This window comes from Delphinapterus leucas, chromosome 8, assembly GCF_059928025.1.
Source record: "Delphinapterus leucas isolate spDelLeu-1000000601 "Yukka" chromosome 8, BTC_Dleu_Yukka2, whole genome shotgun sequence".
NCBI classification, from domain to species: domain Eukaryota; kingdom Metazoa; phylum Chordata; class Mammalia; order Artiodactyla; family Monodontidae; genus Delphinapterus; species Delphinapterus leucas.
The window spans coordinates 52,484,440-52,509,558 of NC_143136.1; the positions used below are offsets into that span (position 1 = coordinate 52,484,440).

General features: G+C 39.0%; 1 protein-coding gene across 7 annotated transcripts in view; it reads right to left on the minus strand.

Annotated features, from left to right (window-relative positions):
* The window catches only part of UBE2E3 (ubiquitin conjugating enzyme E2 E3), a 143,560-nt gene that overhangs the window by 19,049 nt on the left and 99,392 nt on the right, over positions 1 to 25,119 (minus strand). For 3 of the 7 annotated variants that reach the window (XM_089916607.1, XM_089916608.1, XM_089916610.1), the window contains exons 6-7: positions 25,080 to 25,115; positions 1 to 24,621 (exon numbers count right to left, since the gene is read on the minus strand). The exon at positions 1 to 24,621 is cut by the window's left edge and continues 19,048 nt beyond it. In XM_089916607.1, coding sequence (XP_089772733.1) covers positions 24,521 to 24,621; positions 25,080 to 25,115 — 137 coding nt within the window. In that variant the 3' untranslated portion in view covers positions 1 to 24,520. The other 4 variants (XM_089916609.1, XM_089916614.1, XM_089916611.1 and 1 more) reach the window with 4 other exon arrangements.

A 25,119-nucleotide genomic window follows, 5' to 3' on the forward strand; every position in this document is an offset into this window, starting at 1 on the left:
TTAGAACTCATGTTTTGATCTATTAACTACCTATTCTGTAATTACTTAGACAATTATGCTTTGATTCTGCTTAAAAAGCATTCTGCAAAAACATAGGGGCTTCTCATACATATAGGATTTAAAATAGAATGGAAATAGCAATCTGTAACTTAAAATTATACATAACGTTTAGCATCATTTAAAATTAGAGCACCAGAAGAAGCAGATTTCCATGGCATTTTCATTATGCAGAGAGGTAAACAACAAATAAATAAGTCATACATGAATATGAAATTAACAGCACGATAATTGCTTTATTCCTAGAGTGTGTGTGATATTAAATCCTCAAATAAACACTTACTTAACCTCATTCTCACATATGGCTATTGCTTTTATCAAAAGCAGCATACCTGGAACACTCAAACTAAGACAGCTTCCGCAAGTCCACAGAAATCACTGCCACCCCCTGGAAATTTCATAGCGGTTTCTTTGCAAGCTCTAGTATTGGAGGGATATTAGAGAATCCATGGAAGTGAGAGGAAATGTAAAAGTCAGTAAAAAATGCATTTCACATATTATTATTTTGCACGTGACATCATACTTCACTCCTCTGCTAGTTCTTTAAAAAACCTCATCCGGATCATCAGCCCAGCCATTGCAGGGAAGTACTACCACCCCACTGAGACCAAGTCCAAGCGCTCCCTCTCTTGCACAGACCCCCGCTGACTTGTTTTACAACATTTATGCAGGAAACTGTTAAACCTTATATCTGCTGAATTTTTCCTTCTCTGCAGAAATTCTTTTTTTGTATTTTTCTTTTGACTCTTAATAGCAGCTGAAGTCTATATTGTGCTCTGGGCCCAGCTTTGCCCTAAGTTTAACCCAAAGTAATGGTTTCTCTATCCTACTCAGAGCCTGAAACTTACTCATTTATAAAGAGGCTTCTGACACTACTGGAGTTTTCCAGTAAGCAAGGGTTAAAGGGTCAGTAATAATGTTACCTCTACCCTTTGAGTATGAAACTGTTAATGTTCAAAGTTGTTTGATGTAACCTGATAAAAACATCTCATCATTTTCCACAAGGCACTCAAATGTAAGGTTCGGAAGGGATGTATAGCCCATGTACTATGACACTATCTTTCCTAGCAAGAAATACCAACCACTTCATTGGAAACCAAAGACTGAAAAATAAAATAAAAGGAAAAACGTGAGACAATTATGAGATCCAAAGAAAAGAAAATCCTGTTATCCCAAATGAGCATGTTTAAAAATTATTAAGTTCTATTGTTCTAGTGATGAAATTAGTACGTCTTTGTTGATCTAAACTTAAATTTGACACAATGGGTAAATTTAAGCCTGAGGCTTTTATGCCATTATCAGAGCCTCTGTCAGTGAGTGCTTTAACCTAATTATATTTGATGCAGCAAATCAACAAAACCACTGCTGGTTATGACCTCTGCCAAGAGCACTAGCGAGCTAGACAAATGGAGCTTAAGATGCTATTCGTTGTTCTGTTGCAAAGTTCCAGATACAAGCCGACAGGAGGCTGTTGCTCGACTGGGGCATGCATCCACCAGATGGCATTCTGCACTGGCTTGTGGCAAAGCTCACAGGGATACTGGCACATTTTCTCTGTCAAAATGAAGGTTTTCCAATTACGAGGAGATAATGCGAGGAGATGCAAACTTAATCTCTTGAACAAAAGGTTGCAAGCTGTGTAATAGCCATTTCAGGGGAGTGATTTCACTATTGTTCAATCGATTTAAACATTGCAGATCACAAAATAGGCCATCTTTCCTAATAAAACCAAGGAATCGGCCGCAGTCGATTTTACTTCCTGGAACAATGTTGTAATGGTTTCATCATCTGAGCGGGGCTTCTTTTGAATTAATGCTCTACCATTGAATTGAACCCTGCGATTATTTTTGTTTGTCCCTAATGTGTGGACAGGTACAAAGAAGCCATTTTTCCCTTTCGTGAGACACAAAATGCCTTAAATGAAGGCTTCAGGTGTGATGTTATAACAGACCCCTGTTGTATACCAGACCATAGAATTTCGTTAGGAAGACTAGACATGTTAAATGGTAAGAAGGCACCATTATCATCAAAACCTGTGAGACACTTTAGCAAAAATGTTTGCTTCTTCATTTTCTAACCCAGTGAGCACTGGCAAAAATTGTACGTAGAACTATCAATAGCTATGGAAATAAGGTGACATGCCTCAACACTTGTCCAAAAATAACTGACCCATCAAAGCAAGTCAGTAGGTACTTTGTTGTAAGGTTACTTCTCAGGAAGGGGTGAATCTGCCACTTGACATGAACACGCTGTGACAAAACAGGAGAGTCATTGTATATCCACTCTGCAAATCCAACGGGGATGAGAGCTTGTGTGTGCGACTTCCAGCAGAATGTTTCACAGGATAACCATAACCACACTCCTGTACCGAATACTTTATACAGAATTTCAGCTATCCTTCAATATTTATGCTGGATTCGTGTGTGTGCGCGCGTGTGTGTGTGTGTGTGTGTGATTTAAGGAGGATCAACCAATCCCCAAAATTTTAAGCACAGATTCCGGATATTAAACAGGACAGGGTAGACTTCCAAACATTAATTAAGCAAACACATACAGAAAGTACTTTCACATCAAATTCCAAAACCATTTAAAACACCTGTTTTACTCATTTAGCTGAAGATCAATGTTGCAAGGTTGTATAAAACACCGAATTGCAGTCAATAGGGTAAAACCACGGTAAGCAGATGCCTTTTTTCGTTTCCATAGGAAGGAGCTGGGAAAGTGTCGTGTTTTTTTTAACTGAAAATTCAGTCAGCTAAATAAAGCACGATTATAAAGTCTTAGTCTCCACCGTAACATTGTAAGATCTGTAAATCAGTCAGAAATAAATGCAAGTACTTCAAATCAGAAAACTTAGATTCCTACTGAAGAGCTAAAATTTTCAAGCCATGAGCATTTTTAAAAAGTCTCAACATCAACATAAAGTGGTCTATAACAGCTGTTGTAAAGCTCGACATCAATTTTATGTTGGCTCACCTGCTAAACAGCGATCACAACGACATCCCTTAGGAGGCATTTAAGGGCCCAAGTGGATAGCAATTTAAAAACTGAGCAGAAAAAAAAAAAACAAAAAAAACAACAGCAGGAAATCAAAACTAATTCTTAGTCTGTTTACGAAAATACTTCTCCCTATGTTCTTGTACCACCACCTAGTGGTTACGTAGCTCTCAATCTGCCCATTAATAGAAACCAAATAGAAGCTGTTGTGATCTTAACAAATGGAGAGGAGAAGAAAGGAAGGAGACAGGAAGAGGGAGAAAAAAAGGAAGGAAAACAGGAGGAAAAGAAAAACAGAAAAGAGAATATAAAAAGAAAAAAGGAAAGAACAGAAGAGGGTAAAACCAAGCAAAAGCAAATACACACACCATTTCCAGGTCTTAAGATCTAATTTCTCATAAAAGCTATAGAATGCTATCAATTGAAATTAAAATATTTAAAACCATTTTGTTTTGTGCATTTATCAAGTACATGAAAATTCTGTAGTTGAGATGACAACAGCCTGTTTAAAAAAAAATGATTGGTGAATTTCTAGAGATTTATCCTACACTACAGAACCTATGGATACATTCCCCTGTGTTTCTGAAGTGCTATAAGTACAAAATTACACAGGCATTTGTAAACCTCACTGTTGATCAGTTTACGTAAATTATGGCACATCCATAAAGTAAAGCATGAAATAGAGCTTTACGTTGCTGTGGAACAATCTCTAAGATATTTGGTTAAGTTGGGGGAAAGCAAGATGTAGAACAATGTGTTTTACAAACTACCACTCGTACGAAAATATGTTTTCTTTTATATGTATACAGTCTCTCTGGAAGAATAGACAAGAAGCTGGAAAAATTACATTCACAGAGGGGCCCGGGTGAGTTGGAAGCCAAGGTGGGATGGACACTGTAGTTTTGTAGTTATTGCCTATTTAAAACCAAATACATTTTAAACCTAAGGAATAGTACATGATTAAAAGAAACTAAGTATTAATGTGGCTTTTTTAAAATCAATAAAACCACCTCTGAAACTTTCTGTTTGAAGAAAAATTTGTCACATTGAATGTGAATATAAATTTAATCTAAATTTAGTGTAACTGTGACAAAACTGAAGTTTCCATTTTTCTCTATAAAAAGAAATACAGTGGTCCAAAGGAGAGAAATTATTTGTAAAAGGCATAAAATTAAAGTAATGAAATACTAAAACCATTTTATGCTCACAGTTTGACACTCTCTAGAGACCTGGGTTGGGGAATATTCTTTCCAATGAGTTAGGATGTTTTGGGCCCTCTACTCTGGGCTGAACTGCTTGGACAGTGAGAAAAGGACGTTGGAAGCAGCAGTAGTTGCTCACCAGATATCTAAAAGTAGAAAAGTCAAGAACTATTAGGAGTAAAAAGAAGTAGGGAAGGTATATATAGTCTTTAGTAGAGAAGGAATGCGATCTGGACCATTTGGACTCAAATCAACCTTGACAAAGAACTGTGCTTTTAGACCTTAGCCGTTGTCTTCCAAATGCGGCCACACCCACAGGCACAGAAAGAGGTTGATAAAACTGGCAGAAGAACAAGGTCTATTACAAATTTTTGTGTTAAAATGTTCATTTGTTAAATACAAACATTTAACATATGCTATTGTTTCTGTAATCCTGATTTAGTAGTGCTTTATTTAGTATTATTCTAGGGGCCTCACAAAATGAAAATATCTGACAAACCCTAGAGAAGACCCTGAGTCCTCAGGAAAGCTGGAAGATAGGTTTAGAAAGGAAAAAGAAAACTCAACAGATTTTGGATCATGAGACCTGGGGAAACTGGGACTGGAGAGGGCTATAAGAGTGCTAAAGGAATAAGGCCGGCGTGGGTGAGGCACAGACAAGGCAGTGCTTCTACCTTCTACCTAAGAAAACCACCCTAACAAAAAAGAAATGCATTGGAATCCTTGACTTTTGTTTCATGACCTGATAAAAACATTCTACCCTTGATACGCCTCTTTTCTTTTTTGTTGATATTCTTATTATTCACTATATTTCAAAGGTCAATATAAGCTATGCCACTGAGATGGTTAATTGTATGTGTCAACTTGACCAGGCCATGGGGTGCCCAGATATTTGGTTCAACATTATTCTGGGTGTGTCTGGGAGGGTGTTTCTGGATGAGATGAACGTTTGAATCTGTAGACTTGAGACAGGCTGGGACCTGGGACCCTCTGCTGCAGGGCTGCAGTGCTGCACCTGGACACACCTCTCCTCCAGCAACAAAATACAAAGAAACGATAAGGGACTAAAAATAACTGTAGGCATGTGCAGTTGGGGCAAATTCTGGACAACAGGTACAAAAAGACCAAAAAACCCAACTGCCACTTCTGAAGAGCTGGGAGCAAAAGCAAGTGTTGGGAGAAAAGCAGGGTACTGCACATGCCTCCCGCATAAAATACCACCAAAAGGGTGGGAAAAACACCTAAGCCTCCCCTCCGGCCCAACTCCTGGACACACTCCTACACTCACCCTTGGGGAGCAAGCAAGGGAAACTGTTGCTTGTTTTCACTCCCCCCTGCTGCAGCAGGGGCCCCAATAAAACCTTGCCTGAATTCCCTGTCTGGCCTCTTATCAATTTCTATTGATTAAGGAAGGCCAAGAACCCTGGTCAGTATCAGACTGAGTAGAAGATTGCCCTCCCCAATGTGGGTGATGCTTATCCAATCATTTAAAGGCCTAATAGAATAAAAGGCTGAATAAGAAAGAATTCTCTCTCGCTGTCTTCAGCTGGGATATCAGTCTTCTCTTGCCTTCTGGCTCGAACTCAGACTAGAAGTTACACCATCAGCTTTTCTGGTTCTCAGACCTTCAGATCAGACTGGAATTTCACCTGGCTCTGGGCTTCTCAGTCTCCGTAGTCACGTGAGCTAATTCCTTATAACAAAGAAATACCTACCTACAAACATATATACATACATACATACACACATATGCTCTATTAATTCTCTTTCTAAGCAATCAGAACCCTGACTAATAGGCGCTTAGCACCCTGACTTACAGGTGCTAAGTTCTGTAAAAAGTTCTTAAATAAGTAAACATGTAAAATACTTAGTCTTTAAACTACGAATAGATCATTGTTGGGAACTTGGTGTGAAATCAATACTACTACATCCTGTTGAGGGTAAAAATATTCCGTAATTAACATATTATGTGAACCTAACATTAGACATATTAAAATATATTGTTTAATATTTTAGAATATTCAATAATCGGAAGTGACTAGGTTCTCTTTGGGCAAAGGTATGGGGAAGAAGATATGTCCAAGAAGCAAAGCAGCAAAGAGATACTCCCATGATGAGGCTGGTCCAACCTCATAGCTTTTGTATAAAATTAGATCAGTGCTCACTAGCATAAGCACTGACCCTTGAAAACAATATAACAAATTTATTTCTGCATTAAATTTATATCATTCCTTCTTATTGCAAAGTAACATTCCATCATATGGATATATCACAGCTTGTTTAAGTGTTCACTTGTTTCAGGACATCTTGGTTGCTTCTAATTTGGGGCTATTACCAATAAAGGTACTATGATTATCTTTGTATAGGTTTTTATAATTCTTTATTTCTCTGAGATAATGTCTAGGAGTTCAATTACTGGGTCATATAGAAGCTGCATGTTTAATTTTCTTTTTTTTTTAAACAAAATACCAAACTGCTTTCCAGAGTGGTTGTACCATTTTACATTCTCACCAGCGATGTATGAATAATTCAGTTTCTCTGAATCCTTGCCATCATTTGATATTATTACTGATTTTATTTTAGCTATTTTATTAGGCGTGTAGTGATATCTTCATTGTGGTCTTAATTTGCATTTCCCAAATAGCTAGACTGTTGAATATCTTTTCATGTACTTATTTGCCATCACTATATCCTCTTCAGTGAAATGCTTCTTCACGTCTTATGTCTATTTATATACTGGATTTTAAAAAATGTTTTCAAAGTTTTTTACATATTCTATGTATCAGTCCTTTGTCAGATATGTTTGCAAAAACTTTCTCCCAGCTTTTTTCTCTGTTGCTTTTTTCATTCTCTTAACAGGGTCTTTCCTAAAGCTAAAGTTTTATTTTTGAATTTTGATAAACTCTGTCTTTAGGGATTGTGATTTTGCTGTTGAGTTTAAGAACACTTTGCCTAGCCCTAGACCCCGAAGATTTTCTCATTTTTTTTCCAAAAAGTTTTAGTGCTTTATGGTTTACATTTAAGTCCATGTGTTCAAGTAATTTTTGTATAAGGTATATAAAGTATTTTGTATAAAAACTTAATCCAAAGTTCATTTTCTTTTTTTCCCCATTGATGTTCAATTCTCCAGCACCATGTTTTTTAACATTATCTTTCCTCCATTAAATCGCTTTTGCACCTTTGTCCACAATTAGTCGGCATATTTATGTGAATCTATTTCTAGGTTCTCTATCCCTCTGCCACTACCACACAGTCTTGATTGCTGTGGCTATTTAATAAGTCTTGAAATTAGGTAAATTCCTCCCACCTAGCTTTTTTTCAAAATGGTTTTAGCTATTTTAGTTCTTTTGCTTCCCATATATGTTTTAGAATAATCTTTTCTATATCTACAAATAATCTTGCTGGTATTTTGACAGGAATTGAGTAAAATATGTATAACAATTTGAAGAGAATGGTCCTTTACTACTATGTTGAATTTGTCAATCCATTAACATTGTATGCCTCTACATTTATATAGATGTTTGATTTCTTTCATCAGTGTTGTATACTTTTCAGCAACAAGTCCTGCACATGATATGTTAGATTTACATCTAAGTGTCTCTCTTCTTTTGAATGATTTTAAATGGTATTTTATTTTAAGTTTCAGTGCTCATTGTTAGTATACAGAAATGCTATTAATTTTATCTTATATCTTATGTTTATCTTATATCTTTTGACCTTATGTTTATCTTATATCTTTTGACCTTACTGAACTCACTTATTAGTTCTAGAGGTTTTTTGTAGATTCCTTGGGATTTTCTACAAAAACAGCCATGTCATCTGCAAATATGTACTGTTTCACTACTTCCTTTCTAATCTGTATTACTTTTATTTCCTTTTCTTGCCTTAATGCATGAGCTAGAACTTCCAGCATTATGTTGAATAAGGGAGGTGGGTGTGAATATCCTTGTTTTTTTCTGTCTTAGAGGGAAAGCATTCAATCTTTCACCATTAAGTATAATATTAAGTATAGTTATTTTATAGATTATCCTTATCAAGCCAAGGAAGTTCCCCTCTATTTCTATTTTTCTGAGAGTTTTTATCATGACTGTTTACTAAATTTTGACCAGTGTTTTTTCTGTATCAATTGATATGATCATGTGACTTTTTTCTTCTTTCGTCTATCAATATAGTGGACTACATGGATTTTTAGATGTTGAAACAGCCTTGTATACCTAGAACGAAACCCACTTGGTAATGATGAATTCCTTTTAGATATTGATGAATTCATGGAGCACTGATTGAAAATTAAGTGTATCTAATTGTCAATTGGACACCTGAACTCCCACCCCCACCCTCTATGACCTTCCACCACTCTCATGTAATAGGTACTTCCAGGACAACAGACAGCTAAAGAAAGGGTGAGGCATCTATGGAAAAAGGGGGTATTAAAAGAAAGCCTGAATGCCAACAGTAATATCCCAGTCTCCCCACCTCCCAAACCAGACCATGCTCCAGTCCACATGCAGATTCCAGTCCACACGCAGGCAAACAAGATATACTCCCAGGCTGAAAACTGGAAGATTCCTTTCATTACTAAACTAAACCAAAGAGGAAAATCCTACCTAAACCACCATTTATGTGTTTTTACCATGGAAAATCCTTTTTATCCTATAGTTAAACCCACACACTCAGCGAACACAGCCATGCACACAGAACTTCCAATCAGCTTTTTAGTGACTGACTTTTAAATATAAACAATCAAGAATCACCTGGCATTTAAGGAAATCTGCTGATGTGAAAGAGAGAAACCAAATGAAATAAGCAGAAAAATAAAAATTTGGAAGAATCAAGAACAATGCAGTAAGCTGAAGAAAAGTTAAGAGAGAGACAGGAGATATTACATTCATGAAGAAAGAGAGCAAGAGACCAGAAAAAGGAATATTCAGAGAACAAGAACGAGCTCTTAAAAACCAAAAACATAATAGAATAAAAGATTCAAAAACAGGTTGGAAGGTAATGTTGAGGATAGAGCTTAGAAAATTAAACAAAACAAAATCAGAGAAAGTATGAAAGCAGGAGAGGAAAAATAAGAAAATAATAGAATCAGATGAGGAATTCTAATATCCATTAATAAGAGTTCCAGAAAACTATTTCAGACAAAATAAACAGGGAAGATATTATTAAATAATAACTAGTCTGTGATTAGGACTGGAATAGAAGACAGAAGTTTCAAAGTGCTGACTTTGAGGAAAACATTTAAACTGATATGTTAGCTATGTGTGAAACTATATTAAGACAAGTTTTAGAGATGTAGTAGTATGGAAATGAGTTAACCATAAGAACATAGAAAACTAAGTAAACAAAATAAAATTAGGCAATGAGGGGTGACAGTAAGTTGTATAAGGAAATGTAATTATAAAATAATATATTGCTTTGCTGTGGAAGATATTTATGCTATCATAATAATGCAACCCTAAACATATATTTAACACAAATGTGATATGGTTTGGGGGGAATGGAATGAGGGAAATTGGGAGAAAGTATGGGAGGGGGTAGTGTAAAACTCCATCTTCCACGGTAGAGTGTTGTATCAATAGATAATGTCTCAAATTTGAAAGCCAAGACTGTATAAATGTGTTTTTGGAAACAGAGCTGTATAAATGTGTATAAACTCTCTGTTTTTGGAAACAGAGAGTTTAAAACCAGAAGAAAAAAAAAGTTACAAGAGTTAAAATTGAAAGCCTGAGGGAAATGGGAATCAGAAGTTGGGGAGGGTTGGAAGAGAGGCCTGGGAATCTCCTCATAAGCTTTGTACTATTGTTTTACTTTAACTATAGGTATATTTTATTTTGATTAAAAACTAATTTGAAAATACAGTTGACCCTTGAACAACACAGGTTGGAACTGCTCGGGTCCACTTATATGCCGATTTTTTTCAAAAAATGCTCCAATACCTCATGATTCATTGTTGGTTGAATCCATGAATGCGGAATCATGGATATGGAGGGCTAACTACTGGACTTGAGCATCTGTGGATTTTGGTATCATGACAGTCTTGGAACCAATCCCTCAGGGATACCAAGGGACGACTGTATAAGTAACAGTGATCACAATGCACTCTGAAAAAAATTTAAGCAATATAGAGTGGTCCGACCAAAAAAGTAAATTTCTCCCCCTTCCCCACTGCCCAAGATGATGTATCCTCTCTAGTTGTAAAGTGTGTATACTTTAGGGCATTTTTTTCTGCACATGCAAATGTGCACCTAGGTAAAAGAAATGGCTTGGGGGTAAGTAGTTTTTATGCTTAATTTTGTGTCAACTTGGTTAGGCCATGGTACCCAGATATTTGGTTAAACAGTATTATAGATGTTTCAGTGGAGAAATTTTTTGGATGGGATTAATATTAAATCATTAGACTTTGAGTGAAGCAGATAATGCTCCATAAGGTGGGTGGGCCACATCTAATCAGTTGAAGACATTAAGAGAAAACAGACTGAAAGCCCCAAGGGAAGAAGAAATTTTGCCTCTGAGCCCGTCTTTGAACACAAATTGCAATTCTTTCCAGGGTCTCCAGCCTGCCAGCCTACTTTGCAAATTTTGCCTTTGCTTCCATAGTCATTTGGACCTGTTCCTTAAAATAAGTCTCTTTTGATCAATCTTTCTAATTGTGTCTGTATATGCACACGTCCTATTGGTTCTGTTTCTCTGGAGAACCTGACTAGTATAGGAGTGTTTTTAAGGATATATTGAGAATAGACTTGAAAGCTGAGAGGAATGAGTCTGAACTAAGTAATACAGGATATGAGCTAAAGAAATCCTCAGAAAACAGAAAAGCAGAGATAAACTGATTAGGTGTTTTGTGTGATTGCAGTACCGAGAAATGCATAAAGAGGATCATTAATATGAAGCATATTTGTAATTTTAATAGTAATTTAAGAGATGACATGCTGGTGGTTATGTTCACATTAATACAGCTGCAATTCTTCTTTCAGTCAAGACAAAAACGGAAGAAACCTTTGGAAGAGAAGCTGAAATAGTAGAAAGTAGTAAGGAGTCAAACTAACTTACTCTCAAATCCCAAGACAGAGCTGGTTTCAAATCCTATTCTGTCTTGAATTTTCTGTATTGTCTTGGACAGGTTATTTCATTTCTCAAATATTGTGCTCCCACACGTATAAAAATGGGCATAATTATACTTCTCTCACAAAGTTATGGAGATAATTAAAAAGGAGAAGGTATGTGAATGTAAAACCCACATTATGTTGGGCAAGACGTCATTAACGAGTAATGAATATTAGTTGCTTCCAGGGAGCATTGTAAAGCACACCAGGTCTGAAGTGACTTTTCCTGGCAGGAGGGGTTTTATTCCTCTCTCATCACCACAGGCGAGAGAGGGGAGAAAAGCAGGGAGGGGAGGAGAGGGGAGGTGAAGGGGAGGATCCTGATCACCAGGAAATAAACCAGCTGCCATTTACAAAGCGAATGTAGGTAGAGTGTCCAAATTAGTGAGACAGAGAGCTTGAGCTACAGGGGCAAGCTAAGAGGACCTGGAGAGAATCCTTTTTGTTCTAGTCCTTGTTTGTCATTGTACGTTCAGTGAAGTTAATTTTTTCTTAGGACTTTCACAGCTGGCACCAGAATTTCTCTTAGGGAAAGAACTGCCTTTGTTCAGGAAGATGTCGTGTTTGTGTGCTCTTTCCTTTCCCCCTGAGTGCAGAGCATAGTGGAAAGCAAGATGTCAGAGGACCGGGAAGCCGCTCAGCATGGGATGAAGAAAGGGATTTCTCATTTGTCTTTTCCCCTGTAAATAAAAGGAGCAAAGATGGGTAAAGGTCAGAGGGAAGAAGGGAGGAGAGCCAGCAAGATGGAAAGAAACTGGGAAGAGGTGAGAGGAATCAATGAAACCTTCGGTGGCAGAGGGGCCGAGGAAGGACTATCTGATGTGACTGGGCTTTTTAAGGTATTTGCTTTGCAGTGATGCAAATTTGTATCTCCATTGTCTCCCCATTGGACTTTTGTGTGAGGTGATTGCTAAGCCGGGCTTTCATCTGTATGTTGGTACTTTTGCTCTCAGGAGCATATATTTTGAAGACCCCAGGGCAGAGATTTTGCATGTGCCCCATCATCCTCAAGGAAACTGTTTTCAGTGAATTCAATTTTTCAACCTTATTTTTCACTCCTTTTCAAAGCAAGTATTCTCCTACACCTATTTCTCAGCAAACCATCCACCAAACGTACTTTTTTCATTATCATCAGAGGTATTTCCACACTCTTCTGCCACCTTCTGCTCCCTATTTAATTCCTATCAAAGTTCAGCTCAATAGCCCTTCTTCCAGGAAGTCTTCCTGATTAGTCCATCCCAGATTCAGTCTCCTCTCCACCACTAACCCCAACATTAATGGCCCCCAACATTAGGATATATGTATGTGTCATTACTTTGATGATTAATCCCTATCTTTTCATATTTATATACCTCAGTCTCTAGACCAGTTCAGGGAAGGGGCCAGTAAACTCAGTAAAAGTAACCAGGAACATCAGAGTGTGTCATTGTTTAATGTTGCAGAGACAGATGACAAGGAAGTTGTCTGAGTCTCTCAAATTTTCAGCTATACGTTTTAAGCAGAATCATTCATGATAACAAAATCTGGTTAATTATCATTTCTTTGAGATTTTATACTAATTGTGTGTCACAATGCTTTGGCTGAAACTCCCAAATTAATCTTCATCAGTAATCACAAGCTACAAAACATGTCATTTGGGGAGGGTAGGACTCGGGCTCCACCAGTGAGCAGAACGGATCTAGTGTGCTTATTTATCAAATACTTGTTGAGGTACCTCTCAAAAAGCACCTCCCTTTTAGTCCTAAGTGTAGTTTTCTGGGCACAACATATTTTTGGCTGAGGGTCTTCAATCAATATCTCTCACACTTAACAACATGGATGCATGCATCCATCAAATTATTTTATTGATCGCTCTATCAATATAAAAATAATGGCATTTTGGAGCCAAAAAGCTGTGCACAGAAACACTCTGCTTTTTCTTGGTCACTTTTGGTTTCATATGATACTGTTAAAAAAAATCAGTGATGATGATATGCTGTGCTCCCTATGGGACACAGTTTTGCTTCCAGTTTCACTGAGCATTGTTTTGGGGTACCCCTGCACAGCAGTTTACTAGTGCATTACTTGGGAGAAAAATATTCTTGGCCAACTCAAACAAAAATTGCAGACAACTACAGAAATTCAAAAAAGGACGCCATGAAAATCAAACACTAGTGTTTTGTAGCATATGAAATACTTCTCTTAACAAAGCACATATACTTTTAACCAGCAAGAGGAGAGGCAACTTTTTAGAAAGCTATTGCTATCACCTGTGTATCTTGACGGTAGCAAAATCACAGGAAGTAAAAATGATGACTTCCTTTGTGCTCTTATGAAACCGAGCAGGACCCTGTGGGGCTCCTAGGCATGGAAGCCTTTCAAACATTTGGTAATCAGGGAAGGGAGAGGATGCAGAGACAAGGGAGAAGCAGTCAAGAAACAATAGTGCAGCCTTGGGGGAGGGTCCTGGTTCTGCCTCGAGGGATACACATAACAATCTTCTACAGAACTAAAACCCCCAACAAATGGAAGATGTTAGCATTCTTCATTCCAGAGAAGATCACAGTTTGATAACATCCAGAAGCTCATCAGGAGACCACCTGAGGTCAGATTAAAGGTCTGCAGGCCCTGCACACACCTTGATCCTTATCGACAACCCCCGCCCTTGAACCATTGCTGTAAAACTTCTCACCAAATCCTCCTGGGTTGGGACACACAACTTTTCAGAGCACAAGCCTGCTGTGTCCTCCTATGCCTGGCAAACCAATAAAGCAATTCTTTTCTACTTCACCCAAAACTCTGTCTCTCACAGATGTAGAGAACAAACATATGGACACCAAGGGGGAAAAGCAGTGGCGGGTGGTGGTGTGATGAACTGGGAGATTGGGATTGACATATATACACTAATATGTAATATGTATAAAATAGATAACTAATAATAACCTGCTGTATAAAATAATTAAATTAAAAAAACCCAACTCTGATATTCGATTCAGCACTGGTACACAGAGGCCGAATTTTCAGCATCACTTATAGAAGGCAAAGGACCAATAGATGGTTGTAGAAAAAACATTTCTAAGGACTCTGTTCTTGCCTGTTCCCCTGGGAGGAATCCCTCTGCCGTCACCAACACAATTGTAACAGTGGTCTGTCTACACACATCTTGACCAGCTGTTTCAAACAGCATACGTGAAAATCATATTGGACGTTTATTAAAATGCAGATTCTTGGATCACTCTGCAATAATTTCTGTGAATACATTTGGAGCGGGGCCCAAGCACTCGTATATTAGCTTCAGCCCAAATGCGGAGCTGTGGAACCACAGTTTAAGAAACACTGCTTTGGATCTTGGACAACATGGGGCCTATGTTCTCAATAGTGAGAAATGGAAATAATGTTGATGGGTCTCCCGCCAATACTGCTCAGGACCTGAGCCAATCTGGGCTCCGAGGTCGTTAATCGTGTCTGCAACAGCATGCTGCGCTAGGGAAGGATGGGCTCTAATTATGAAGATTTCCAGTAAGGGAGGTTCGCTATAACAAGGTCATAGAACTGGCAGTCGATTTGGTACAGAACGTTTGATGCTCAGTTTCAAGGCTCCCGTGCAAACTTGTAATTATCAAAACAGCAAAACACTTCAGTGCTGCATTTTTGGTGGTTCAGTTGTGTGGATAACTTTCTCTTTAATTAAATAAATAGCATTTTATGTAAATGGAGGAAGTCTGACTGGGCAGGTTGTTGCAGACATTGAGTCCTCACAATAATGATTAATTTGGGGGGCATTTCAATACATAGGATCATCTTTAGAATTGGGGCACAGTGCTTGCAGCATAAGAAACATCCCAAGATAGTGTGCCTTATGGTCTATTCTCTTTGGTGTAACGAAAGGTCATTGGCTTTGTAGTTGCAGGGTCCTGAGTTTGCATCTTGGTTCTGCCACTTTAGCTTTGCAACCTTGGGCAAGTACTTAGTCTCAATAAAATCTCCTATATTGAGGTTTTTTAAAAAGGAATCAAAGAAATCCCATATGGAGATGACAAGGCATAGCTGTACTGAGTTCTCACCCTCTCTTACTCTGACTCCCTTCTTTAGTAATACATTTCCTTTCTTGACTGACTGCATGACTATGTAGCAAGTCATCCAAACTAGAAGGTTCAGGGTCATTTAAAAACATTCACCCACTTCTTCCAGTTTTTTTATCCAATTAGTCAGCAAGTCGACCAACTCTGCCCCTAGAAACCTCACCCACACCATCAGCTCCATCAGGCCTTTATACTTGACGCCTCCTTTATCTAGAGTGTTCTTCCCCTTCTATTCCTCTATAGGAGAGAGGGTGATGTCTCTGGCTTTTAGAATGTCACAAAGCCTTTGATCATTCAGTGCTGCACAGGCTTCCTGCGGGTAACAAGGCAGCTGGATGCCACACCGTGCTGTCAAAACCACAACACTGCACACCTGCATTGCGCCCTATGGCTCAGCTCCTTCTTCAGCTGGATCCAGGCTCTAGGAGTTAGAGTGACCTTTTAACACAAGGTCTGGGTGGAGTCCTGAAGATGGACATGATCCTTAAAGCATATAGCCAATACCTATCCCTGCCCTCTCTTGAGGCTCCTAAGGCCTGTGCAAAACAATGCCCACTGCCAGCTTACCCCCTGGGGCTTACCCCTGAGGAAAGGGAAAGGGAATCACCCATTTCACAGGTATCTTAGGTCAGATAAAGTGAAGGCACTGTAAAATAAGTGAGTCTCAGGAATCAATATATCTGCGATAAATGATGGGCCTAGATATTAAAGAGTCCAATTATACAAAATAGAAAGTGATGACTGAAAGGAAAAAGAATTTCATTGCCTTATTCTTGTTGCTGCCAATTCCTAGAGCCAAGTTCTAAAGGTCTGAATGCCAATTATTGAGAGCACAATTATATACCTGGTGGTGGCACACTTACAACTGGCAGGAAAAGAAAAGCAGCAGGCACGGGCCCCAGGGACTGGTCCATTGTACCTAGTCAGGAAATCTGCCCTCAACTGGGTTAAACACATTTAGGACCTGACAATGGTTAAGAGATTTATTCAGACATTTGCCAAATACAAGACAGCCTCATGAAGTTACTACAAGAAGGTGTTCTGGGATTTGGGTGGAGGCATGGATCCTTTTGCAACATCATGACAAGGAAGACTTCCACAACACAAGTCGCCCACGGATTTATTGTTCCATCTTCTTTAAGTTCATCTATGGTCAGAAATGCTGACGCTAAGTAAAGAAATAAGCCCCCTATGAGAGGCTGGAGTAGGTGCAGTTAATCATGCAATTAGAGCTAGAAAAAGAACTAGTCAGATTGTCTAGGAAATAGGGTTCCTTTTCTGAAAATAAAGGTTATGAGGAGCTGTTTGCTATTGTACATTCGAAAAACACAGTAACTGACATTGATGGAGCACCTAACTGTGCCAGGCTCGTGTAGAGTTACACTACACTCCTGATGAAAGCGAGCAGGACCCTGTGGGATTCCTGGGCATGAAAGCCTTTTTGTACCCTGTTCCTTGTTTGTAGGGAACAGACTCTAGCCTTCAGGACCTTCCCTGAGTCCCAAAGGGCAGATTCAAACAGTTGCTAATCAGGGAAGGGAGGGGATGCAGAGACAAGGGAGGGGCAGTCAAGAAACAATAGTGCAGCCTTGGGGCAGGGTCCTGGTTCCATCTCAAGGGAGACACATAACAATATCTTTAAGCTCTTTACAATCCCAAAACCCCCAACAAATGGAGTTAGCATTCTTCACTCCAGAGAAGACCACCTGAGGCCAGATTAAAGAAACCAGAGAAGCTCATGGAGAGATTGCCTGAGACCAGATGAAAGGAGTGCAGGCCCTGCACATACCCTAATCCTATCAGCAACCCCACCATTGAACCATTGCTATAAAACTCCTTACCAAATTCCCCTGGGTTGGGACACACAGTTTTCAAGGGAAGGAGCTCGCTGTGTCCCCCTTTGCCTGGCAAAGCAATAAAGCGATTCTTTTCTACTTCACCAAAAAAATCTGTCTGAGATTCGATTCGGCACTGGTGCACAGAGGCTGAGTTTTCAGCAGCACTGACAACCTGTATCTCATTATAGCAACCCTAAAATATACATACTATTGTGATGTACATCTTACAGATGAAAAATTTAAACCACAGAGAGGTTAAGTAATTTACCCAAGGTTAAACAGCTAACATGGGGTAAAGAGACCATGTGGTTAACTGCCACACTCTATGCACCATCTTACTGTGTGACACTGACAAATTTAACTAATCAAATTTTGTCTGCTTCTCATAAACTGGAAAAACAAACCCTTGTTAAAAGCTTTAAGGTAATGATCAAATCACACTTCCTCTCTACTGAGCATAAAACTGTAACTGAGTAGGACACTATGGGGCCTTCCAGGGACAGACCTCTCCCCAATATCCTCTGCTTTAGCTTCTCTCTGAAGTACCTAGATAATAGTACCTGATACACATTTCCTGAGTTGTTTTACAGATGCTAAAACCCACACCATGTAGCCCTCCAGACTACTGGAGCCTAAGGATTGATAATGTTAATCCCTGTAACATGGCCCTGTTACCTCACTATCAACTGATCAGAGAATTGCCCAGAAGCTGATCACATACGCTGGGATGTCCCTCTGTCACCCTGTCTTTAAAAATGCTTTGCTGAAACCCTTCAGGGAGTTCGGGGTTTTTGAGCACTAGCTGTCCTGGACTCCTTGCTTGGCACCCTGCAGTAAATGCTACACTTTGCTTCACCACAACCCGGTTTCGGTATATTGGTTTTACTGCACGCAGGCGAGTGGACCAAAGTTTGGTTCCGTAACAAAACTAAAGATTTAATTAATCCAGATAACAAGATTATACTGTGAAAACATATACCATAAGAATAGAGGAAAGGGAGGTATTATCTTGATGAAAACCAGGGTGGGGAAAAGCCAAAGTTTTCCTATTAAAAACAGAAATTGAAATGGTACAGATGGCCCAAGGTTTTTTTATTTTAAACTCATAAAACTTGTAAAACGTTTTATATCTACAACCCCCTCCCCCAAGTAGCAATAATGCTAAACGTAGAAATAAACTTGATGCAAAACATTTGTTTCTGTATATTTCCTTCATGTCACATTTTAAGATAGGAATGTACATTTTCCTAGTCAAAATCCCCCTTGCCCTCTCTCACAGGAAATTGTGCCAGGGAGTGGCAGAAGTGCTTGGCAGGGCAAAGAGGATCTGGAACATAGGTAGGTAGGACCCAGCCTGGTTGATGAGCACATATCTCCCTGCCAGAGCTAGGAGAGAATGCTCAGGCTGGGTTGGGTTGAGAATGGTAAGAGACAACTCAAAACAATTTCAGAAGCATTAGAAAGAGTGTGCCTGGCTAGCTAACTCCTTTGATGATGGGCTCCAGTGGAGGGGTTGTGGGCAGGGGGTGGGATGGTGGTTCACTTTTCCCAGGAGAAGGAACACAATGGAAGCTTCAAGTCCCTAACACAGTAGTAGAAAACTAACCTCTCAACTATGAAAAACCTTTCGTAGCAGATAACTGCTAATCAAAAGTAGTTTGAGCTGCTACCACTATGCTGGGCCCGGGGCTTGCAATGAAGCATAAGGCATGGTCCTTGTGCACATGCGCTCAGAAGCCCAGGTGAGGACGATGGATAGTCAAATAGACACACAAATAAGAAAATACCTTAGTTACAGACTAAAGCGATTTCTGCTAAGAAAAAAGCCTGCTTATGGAGAGCATATAACAAAGGAAAGTGGCCTGTGTTGGTGGGATATTGAAGTTTTCCCATTTGACAATCTTTTATAGTGATAGAACAGTTGGTAATGTAACTGAACTACTAACACTGAAAGCTACCTAAGAAATCCATCCATTATAGTAGATGACATAGAGGTTTCTGTAAATATGGAAGGAAAAGAAATGAGCTCTTGATAGATTTATTGAGATTAGCACTGCTAAGTAGACCAGACTCTAACAAGCAACATTTAACAAACCTTATTCTAGTCGTTTCATTGAGTCCATGTTCTTATGTTGTTATGAAACCAAGGTTTCTCACCTATTTCCAGTTATAATACCCAGCTGTGGCATGGGGTACTTTATCAGTTCTCACAAATCTCCAAAGAGGTAAGCTAATGTTCTTAAATGCATGCCCGCTGAGAGAAATTTTACAAATCACAACACTCTATAGCTCAAAGAGGAGAGCTACATATTAATAAAAGTAAAACTGATTTAAAAATGAAAGAAAACTATATTTAATGTATTTTAAAAATATATTTTAAAATAATATTTAGCATAGTTAATCTTTGAGGCAAATTTTGATAACCCTTAATTATTAAATACTGCTATATGAAGGTCGAGTAACTGTAACCATATTTTCTCATAATAAAGATAACACTCAAAGATACCGAAGAAAGGAACTGATTAAAATGGAAAGGGAACTGCTAGTTGCAAACAATAATCTGTTCTGTATTTTAAGCTGTTTCAGTAATAGTTAAGACTGAAATTTCTTTCAAGTTAACTTAAAATACTTTTATACTTAGCCCCATCTTTATCCTTCAGCTTAACCAGAATATAATAAGCATCATTCTAAGGAGACAAGAACGTGAAAAAATTTTTTCCAGTACTCTGCGGATGTTTTTTTCATTTTCAATGTGTTGAATTCTTAAATTCCAAAAACAAAAAACAAACCAAGCAAAACCCCTAAGAATTTACAAGTTCTTAAAATATTTCTATCAAAGTTTTTAAGAGATTTTGCCAGGAAAAGTCTGCCATATTTAAAACAGTATCAGGGCTTCCCTGGTGGCGCAGTGGTTAAGAGCCCGCCTGACGATGCAGGGGACGTGGGTTCGTGCTCCGGTCCGAGAAGATCCCACATGCCGCGGAGCGGCTGGGCCCGTGAGCCATGGCCGCTGAGCCTGCGCGTCCGGAGCCTGTGCTCCGCAACGGGAGAGGCCACAACGGTGAGAGGCCCGCGTACCGCAAAACAAACAAAACAGTATCATTCCTAACTCCTGCTGTGCATCCATAAGCAGGTTGTGGATTTCAACCAATTCAACCCACCAAGGCCAGGAAACTGATCAAAATGATTTTGAAGTCCCATGCCTACTAAATTTTATTCTTTATCCTCCTGATACATTAGTATGCAAGACATAATACAAAATCTTGATCCACCTGTGTGTGACTAAGTTTGCAAAAACAAGAAACACAACATCACGAGAGCCTGAATGGGAGATCTCCTAGATGATGTTTTGGCAAATATGAGGATGCTGGGCTCACCTTTGCAGCACGTCGGGAAGTGCCCACGACTTAGAACTTCGGCATATGTTGGGGTATCGGGTGCTCTGCCAGGGTTGCAGACGCGGCTCGGAGATGTGCTGTCTAAAGCATTGCTACTCAGTCCCAGGCATCAGCAACTGGAAAGGCAAACTCGCGGCCCTCACCAACTGAATCAGAATCTCTGACGAAGGGCCCAGGACTTTGCTTTAACAAGCTCTCCAGGTGATTCTCAGTCTCACTGAAGTGCAATAACAAGAACTTCTGGGCCCCTGCGTGTTGGGTGTAGGACTTGCTAGAGACAATAGGTGAAGGAGATGAAGCTCCTCCACACGAGCAGCAGGGGCCTCACTTAGGAGCTTGCAATGCAGACTCTCCTGACCACAACTCCAATCAGAGCCTGCATTTTAGTTAATCGATTTCCTCTGTGCGCCCCGGAGGGTACTCCCTTGGGCAATCAGCCCCTGCCCCCTTCTCCCTGTCTTCTCAAGTAGTAGCTAGAATGCTCTAGGCTTCTTTTCCCTCTTTCCCTTATCAAAATCCCCATTTACCCAACAATTTGCTTCAGCCAGGTGTCAGGGGTGAGTGATTTTTCTGAGCTAATGAGCTTTAGTGTAGAGTTCCTGATAAAACTAATAAAACTCAATGTGTTACTGATTCCTGTAATGTCAGCATTAAAAAGTTAAGATTTCTGGAGATGCCTATATTTTAAGCCCAAGAATGAATCTAATGGTGGGATTCTAAGCACAGTGAGAAACTGGTAGAGAAAATAAAGGTTCTGTGGGAGCTGGAGTATTTGATATGCTACAAATCAGGCATGAGGGAGGCTGAGCTGGTCCTGGTCTTCCCCCTGGATTCCTTACCTTCCTATTTAACAGGAACTGATTGAACAAAGAATTCATCTCCAATTGAATGGGAGCCTATCAACTCCATTCAGCTATCCCCTAGGTTTGTTACAACTACTGAATAACTCTAGCCAACTGTGAGTCCAGTATTCAAGGCGTTTTAGCGGCTCCAGGAGCCCAGGAATATAACTCAAACTGAGGGCACGCCTGGGGTGGGAGTGACTTTGAAGGCCCCATCGGCACCAGTACTTTGCAGCACCTTGTAAAGTCCTGGAACCGCGCCCTCTTGCGTTCTCCACCCACCCACCCCAGCGCCAAATCTGGAAATCTGTGATCACAGGATGGGGATGGTGGCAGGGAAACATGGGTTTAAAAAAGTTTTCTAGGCAATTCCGATACACATGCCTGACTTCTCCAACGGATAATCACTAATCAGTTGTATAAGTTTTATTATTGCCCATGAAGCTTTTATACACAATTCAAGGGTGGCTACACTGTTATTACTGAAGTGCGACATATCATAAAAGTACAAGTTTTCTTTCACATATGTGAAATGTTATTTTATACCTCAATTTGATCCATGCATGATTTGAGAAATACAAGTTCTCAACCAAAACATAGGTCTAAGCATGCAAAATCAACAGCTATTCTAATTTTTAATTTTGAAAATCTCTTGAACTTTACTGGTGACTCTTTTAACCTTGCACCGTTTCAAAGAAAAACACAAATTGAAGACAGCTACATTTATTAAACATTTCTTCATCAGTATGAACATCGACAATGCACTGAACATTGCCAGCAAACAGCCTGCTGGGATTGGGGCAATCATTTATTTTCGCTCAAAATTCCCAGTAAGGTTTGAAAATATGTACTTCTGCCAGTTTAACCTTGGTTTCTGTGATTAAACTAGAACTGAAGTAAATAAACCAAACCAAATCTTTTGAATTTCAGTTGTTTACAAGGTACCTCATTGACAGGAAACAAGCCTTTCTAAAGTGGAGATTGTGGCAAATTTTTACAAGACAATAAAAACCATTTTCCCCTTTATATTATAAAAACAATGTTACCACATATAGAGGGGAAGATTAAATTCACCCATAATCTCACCACCCTAATGTGTTATCTTTTAATCTCTATCCACAAACATGATTTCTACATAGTTGTAACTTGTGTATTTACACAATTTTGATAAAATCACTATTTAAATCCTCATATACAGGACTGTATGTATACTCCTCTTTAAGAAAATTATACAGTGTAAAACCTACAAAATGCAATATGTCCATCAATCCCAAAATACCCAAGAGCTTCAACCTTCCAGACCAAACTACAACTGCGTTTCTTTCCTTCTGCATTGGAGCATATAAACTATGACAAGGCTAACATTGGTCTGAGTTCACCATCTGTAAAATAGCATAGGTAAAACACTGCTATAAATTTTTAAAGTTATCTACATCGTTTAGCACATTTTCTTTGTGCAATCTTTATAAAACCTTAAAATTCCATCTTAAACATCTCCATACTAATTGAATCAATAATCTTCAATCATTCTTAATTATCATTCCACTTTTCTTGAGCTTGTTTTTTAGGCAAAGTGGTTAATACACGTGAGAAATAAAGGGCATCTGCATCAAGTACACTTTCCATGCCAAAGGAGCAAGCAGCACTATTTAGGTAGAGTAGGTTCTGTGATGGCAGAAATACCAGCCTGGGTTTAGCAGATGTCGTCTGTGTGATCTTGAGCCAATCATTTTGTCCCCTTGCACTTCAGGTACTTTACTGTAAAATGTAAAATGAATACTTGCATTCTATCTCTTTGGGGATATCATTGCAAAAACTAGAATATAAGTAAAGCATTTTAAAATCCTCAAATGAAAAGTACAACATTTTTTAAAGATTTCATTTTTATTAGGATTGGTTGACAAATATAACTTATTATTAACCTGTATACTAAAAGTTCTCTGTATCATTCAGGTTAAAAAGTTATAGATGAGTTCCCATTTTCAATGTTTCAAAAACAGGTTTGGAGAGCGCGCTGAACTGGTTTCACTTGGTGACACACTGACATCTAGTGGAGATTTATGGTGTGCTATGGAATACCATACACCCCACAATAACTCCACAGTTCTGGTGGGGGCAAAGAGAAGCAAAAGCACCTTTTGGTCTTTATGCGAAGCATCAAGAAAATATACAAATGAATTAAAAAACAAAGGTACACTTCCTGTATATTTAAGTTTTCCCTTGTTCAATTAAAAATACCGGCCAATTCTCAAGACATTTAATCAGAAGTCGTGGGATGATGTGCGGTGGGTAGCAACAAGCTCCTCAGCACTGTAGCTTTGGGAGATCCCAGAAAACCTCCCTCTGATTCAGAGTTTAAAGGAACAACATAACTATGTGCTCAGCTGCTCTTCTTTTCCTACAACCATGGTGAGCAAAGCTGGGCGGGGGGGGGGGGCAGCAATGGGGGAGAAGACAAGGCAGGGGAAGGGAGGGAAGGGAAGGAAAATGTGTGGGAAGTAAGTTTTCTAGATTTTTCATTACATCCTGTGAGTTAAATTTTGTACCTCTTTGTGGCTAGAATTTTATTAAATCGAGGGAGAGTTTCTTTAAGCAAACGTATGTGTAACCTTTTTGGCATATCACGAAACATTTATCTAAACCTGCTCACTTAGTACACTGCATTTACTCTGGAATAAAAATATAAAATAAAATGTTTCTACAATTACACTTAGTTTTCACAAACGTCTAGCACCATCATTAAAGTGTGGCTCTGTGTTTCCTCTTCATCCCTTCCAAAGACTACAAGAAGCATAGCTGAGTGGCCTTGGGAGGAAGTAAATCTGACACTCACATTTTTAACACGTGACTATTTAAATTAAGATAAATATTCACTGGAAGATTGTCACAGTCACATCAGATCTGCTTCAGTACCAATTTAATTTAAATTTTGTCTCCCCACTTCCCCACCCCCTTTAGTGAAAGTGGGAAGATCTGAGTGCAGCTGGTCTACCGGATCCACACCTGCCTGCTTCCTTGTTTTCTACCGAGCTTCAACCACTGGATGAGACTTCTTGACACCACTGTTTAATGGCTTCGTTATTCCAGTGAACAGGAAAGTTTGAAGAGGATGAATTCTGGAAGCTGGAATAAAGAATTTGTTTTATACTGCTGTGTGCTTAGCCTCTGGTTCTGGCAGACCCTTCCACCACACCTCTTCTGGAGGAAAAAAAAAAAAAAAAGAAAAAGAAAGAAAAAAAAAAGAAAGAAAGTGAAAACATCTTACTGTTGGTCTGGAGGAAACATGGGATTAAAAGAAACCTCAAGGATTAGGAAAGTGTGATTTTTCTCTAGAGAAGAACGTGCATGAGTTTGTTCCCACCACACCCAGAATGAGTCTAAATTCTTTAATTCCTTCAGTCTTTCATTTTTGTCTGGGAATCAGAAGAATCATCTAGAAATGATTAGACCAGACCAGCTCTCAAGTGTAAAATCTAGAAGAATCTTACAGCATCTACATTGCTTAATTATAATCAAACACTCTGAAATAAATATGTATCCATTATTGGTCTGTTAAATTTAAAAAAAAGAAATATACTCACTTATGTCCTTCTTGGCAATTAAGAGTAAACTCCAATCTTC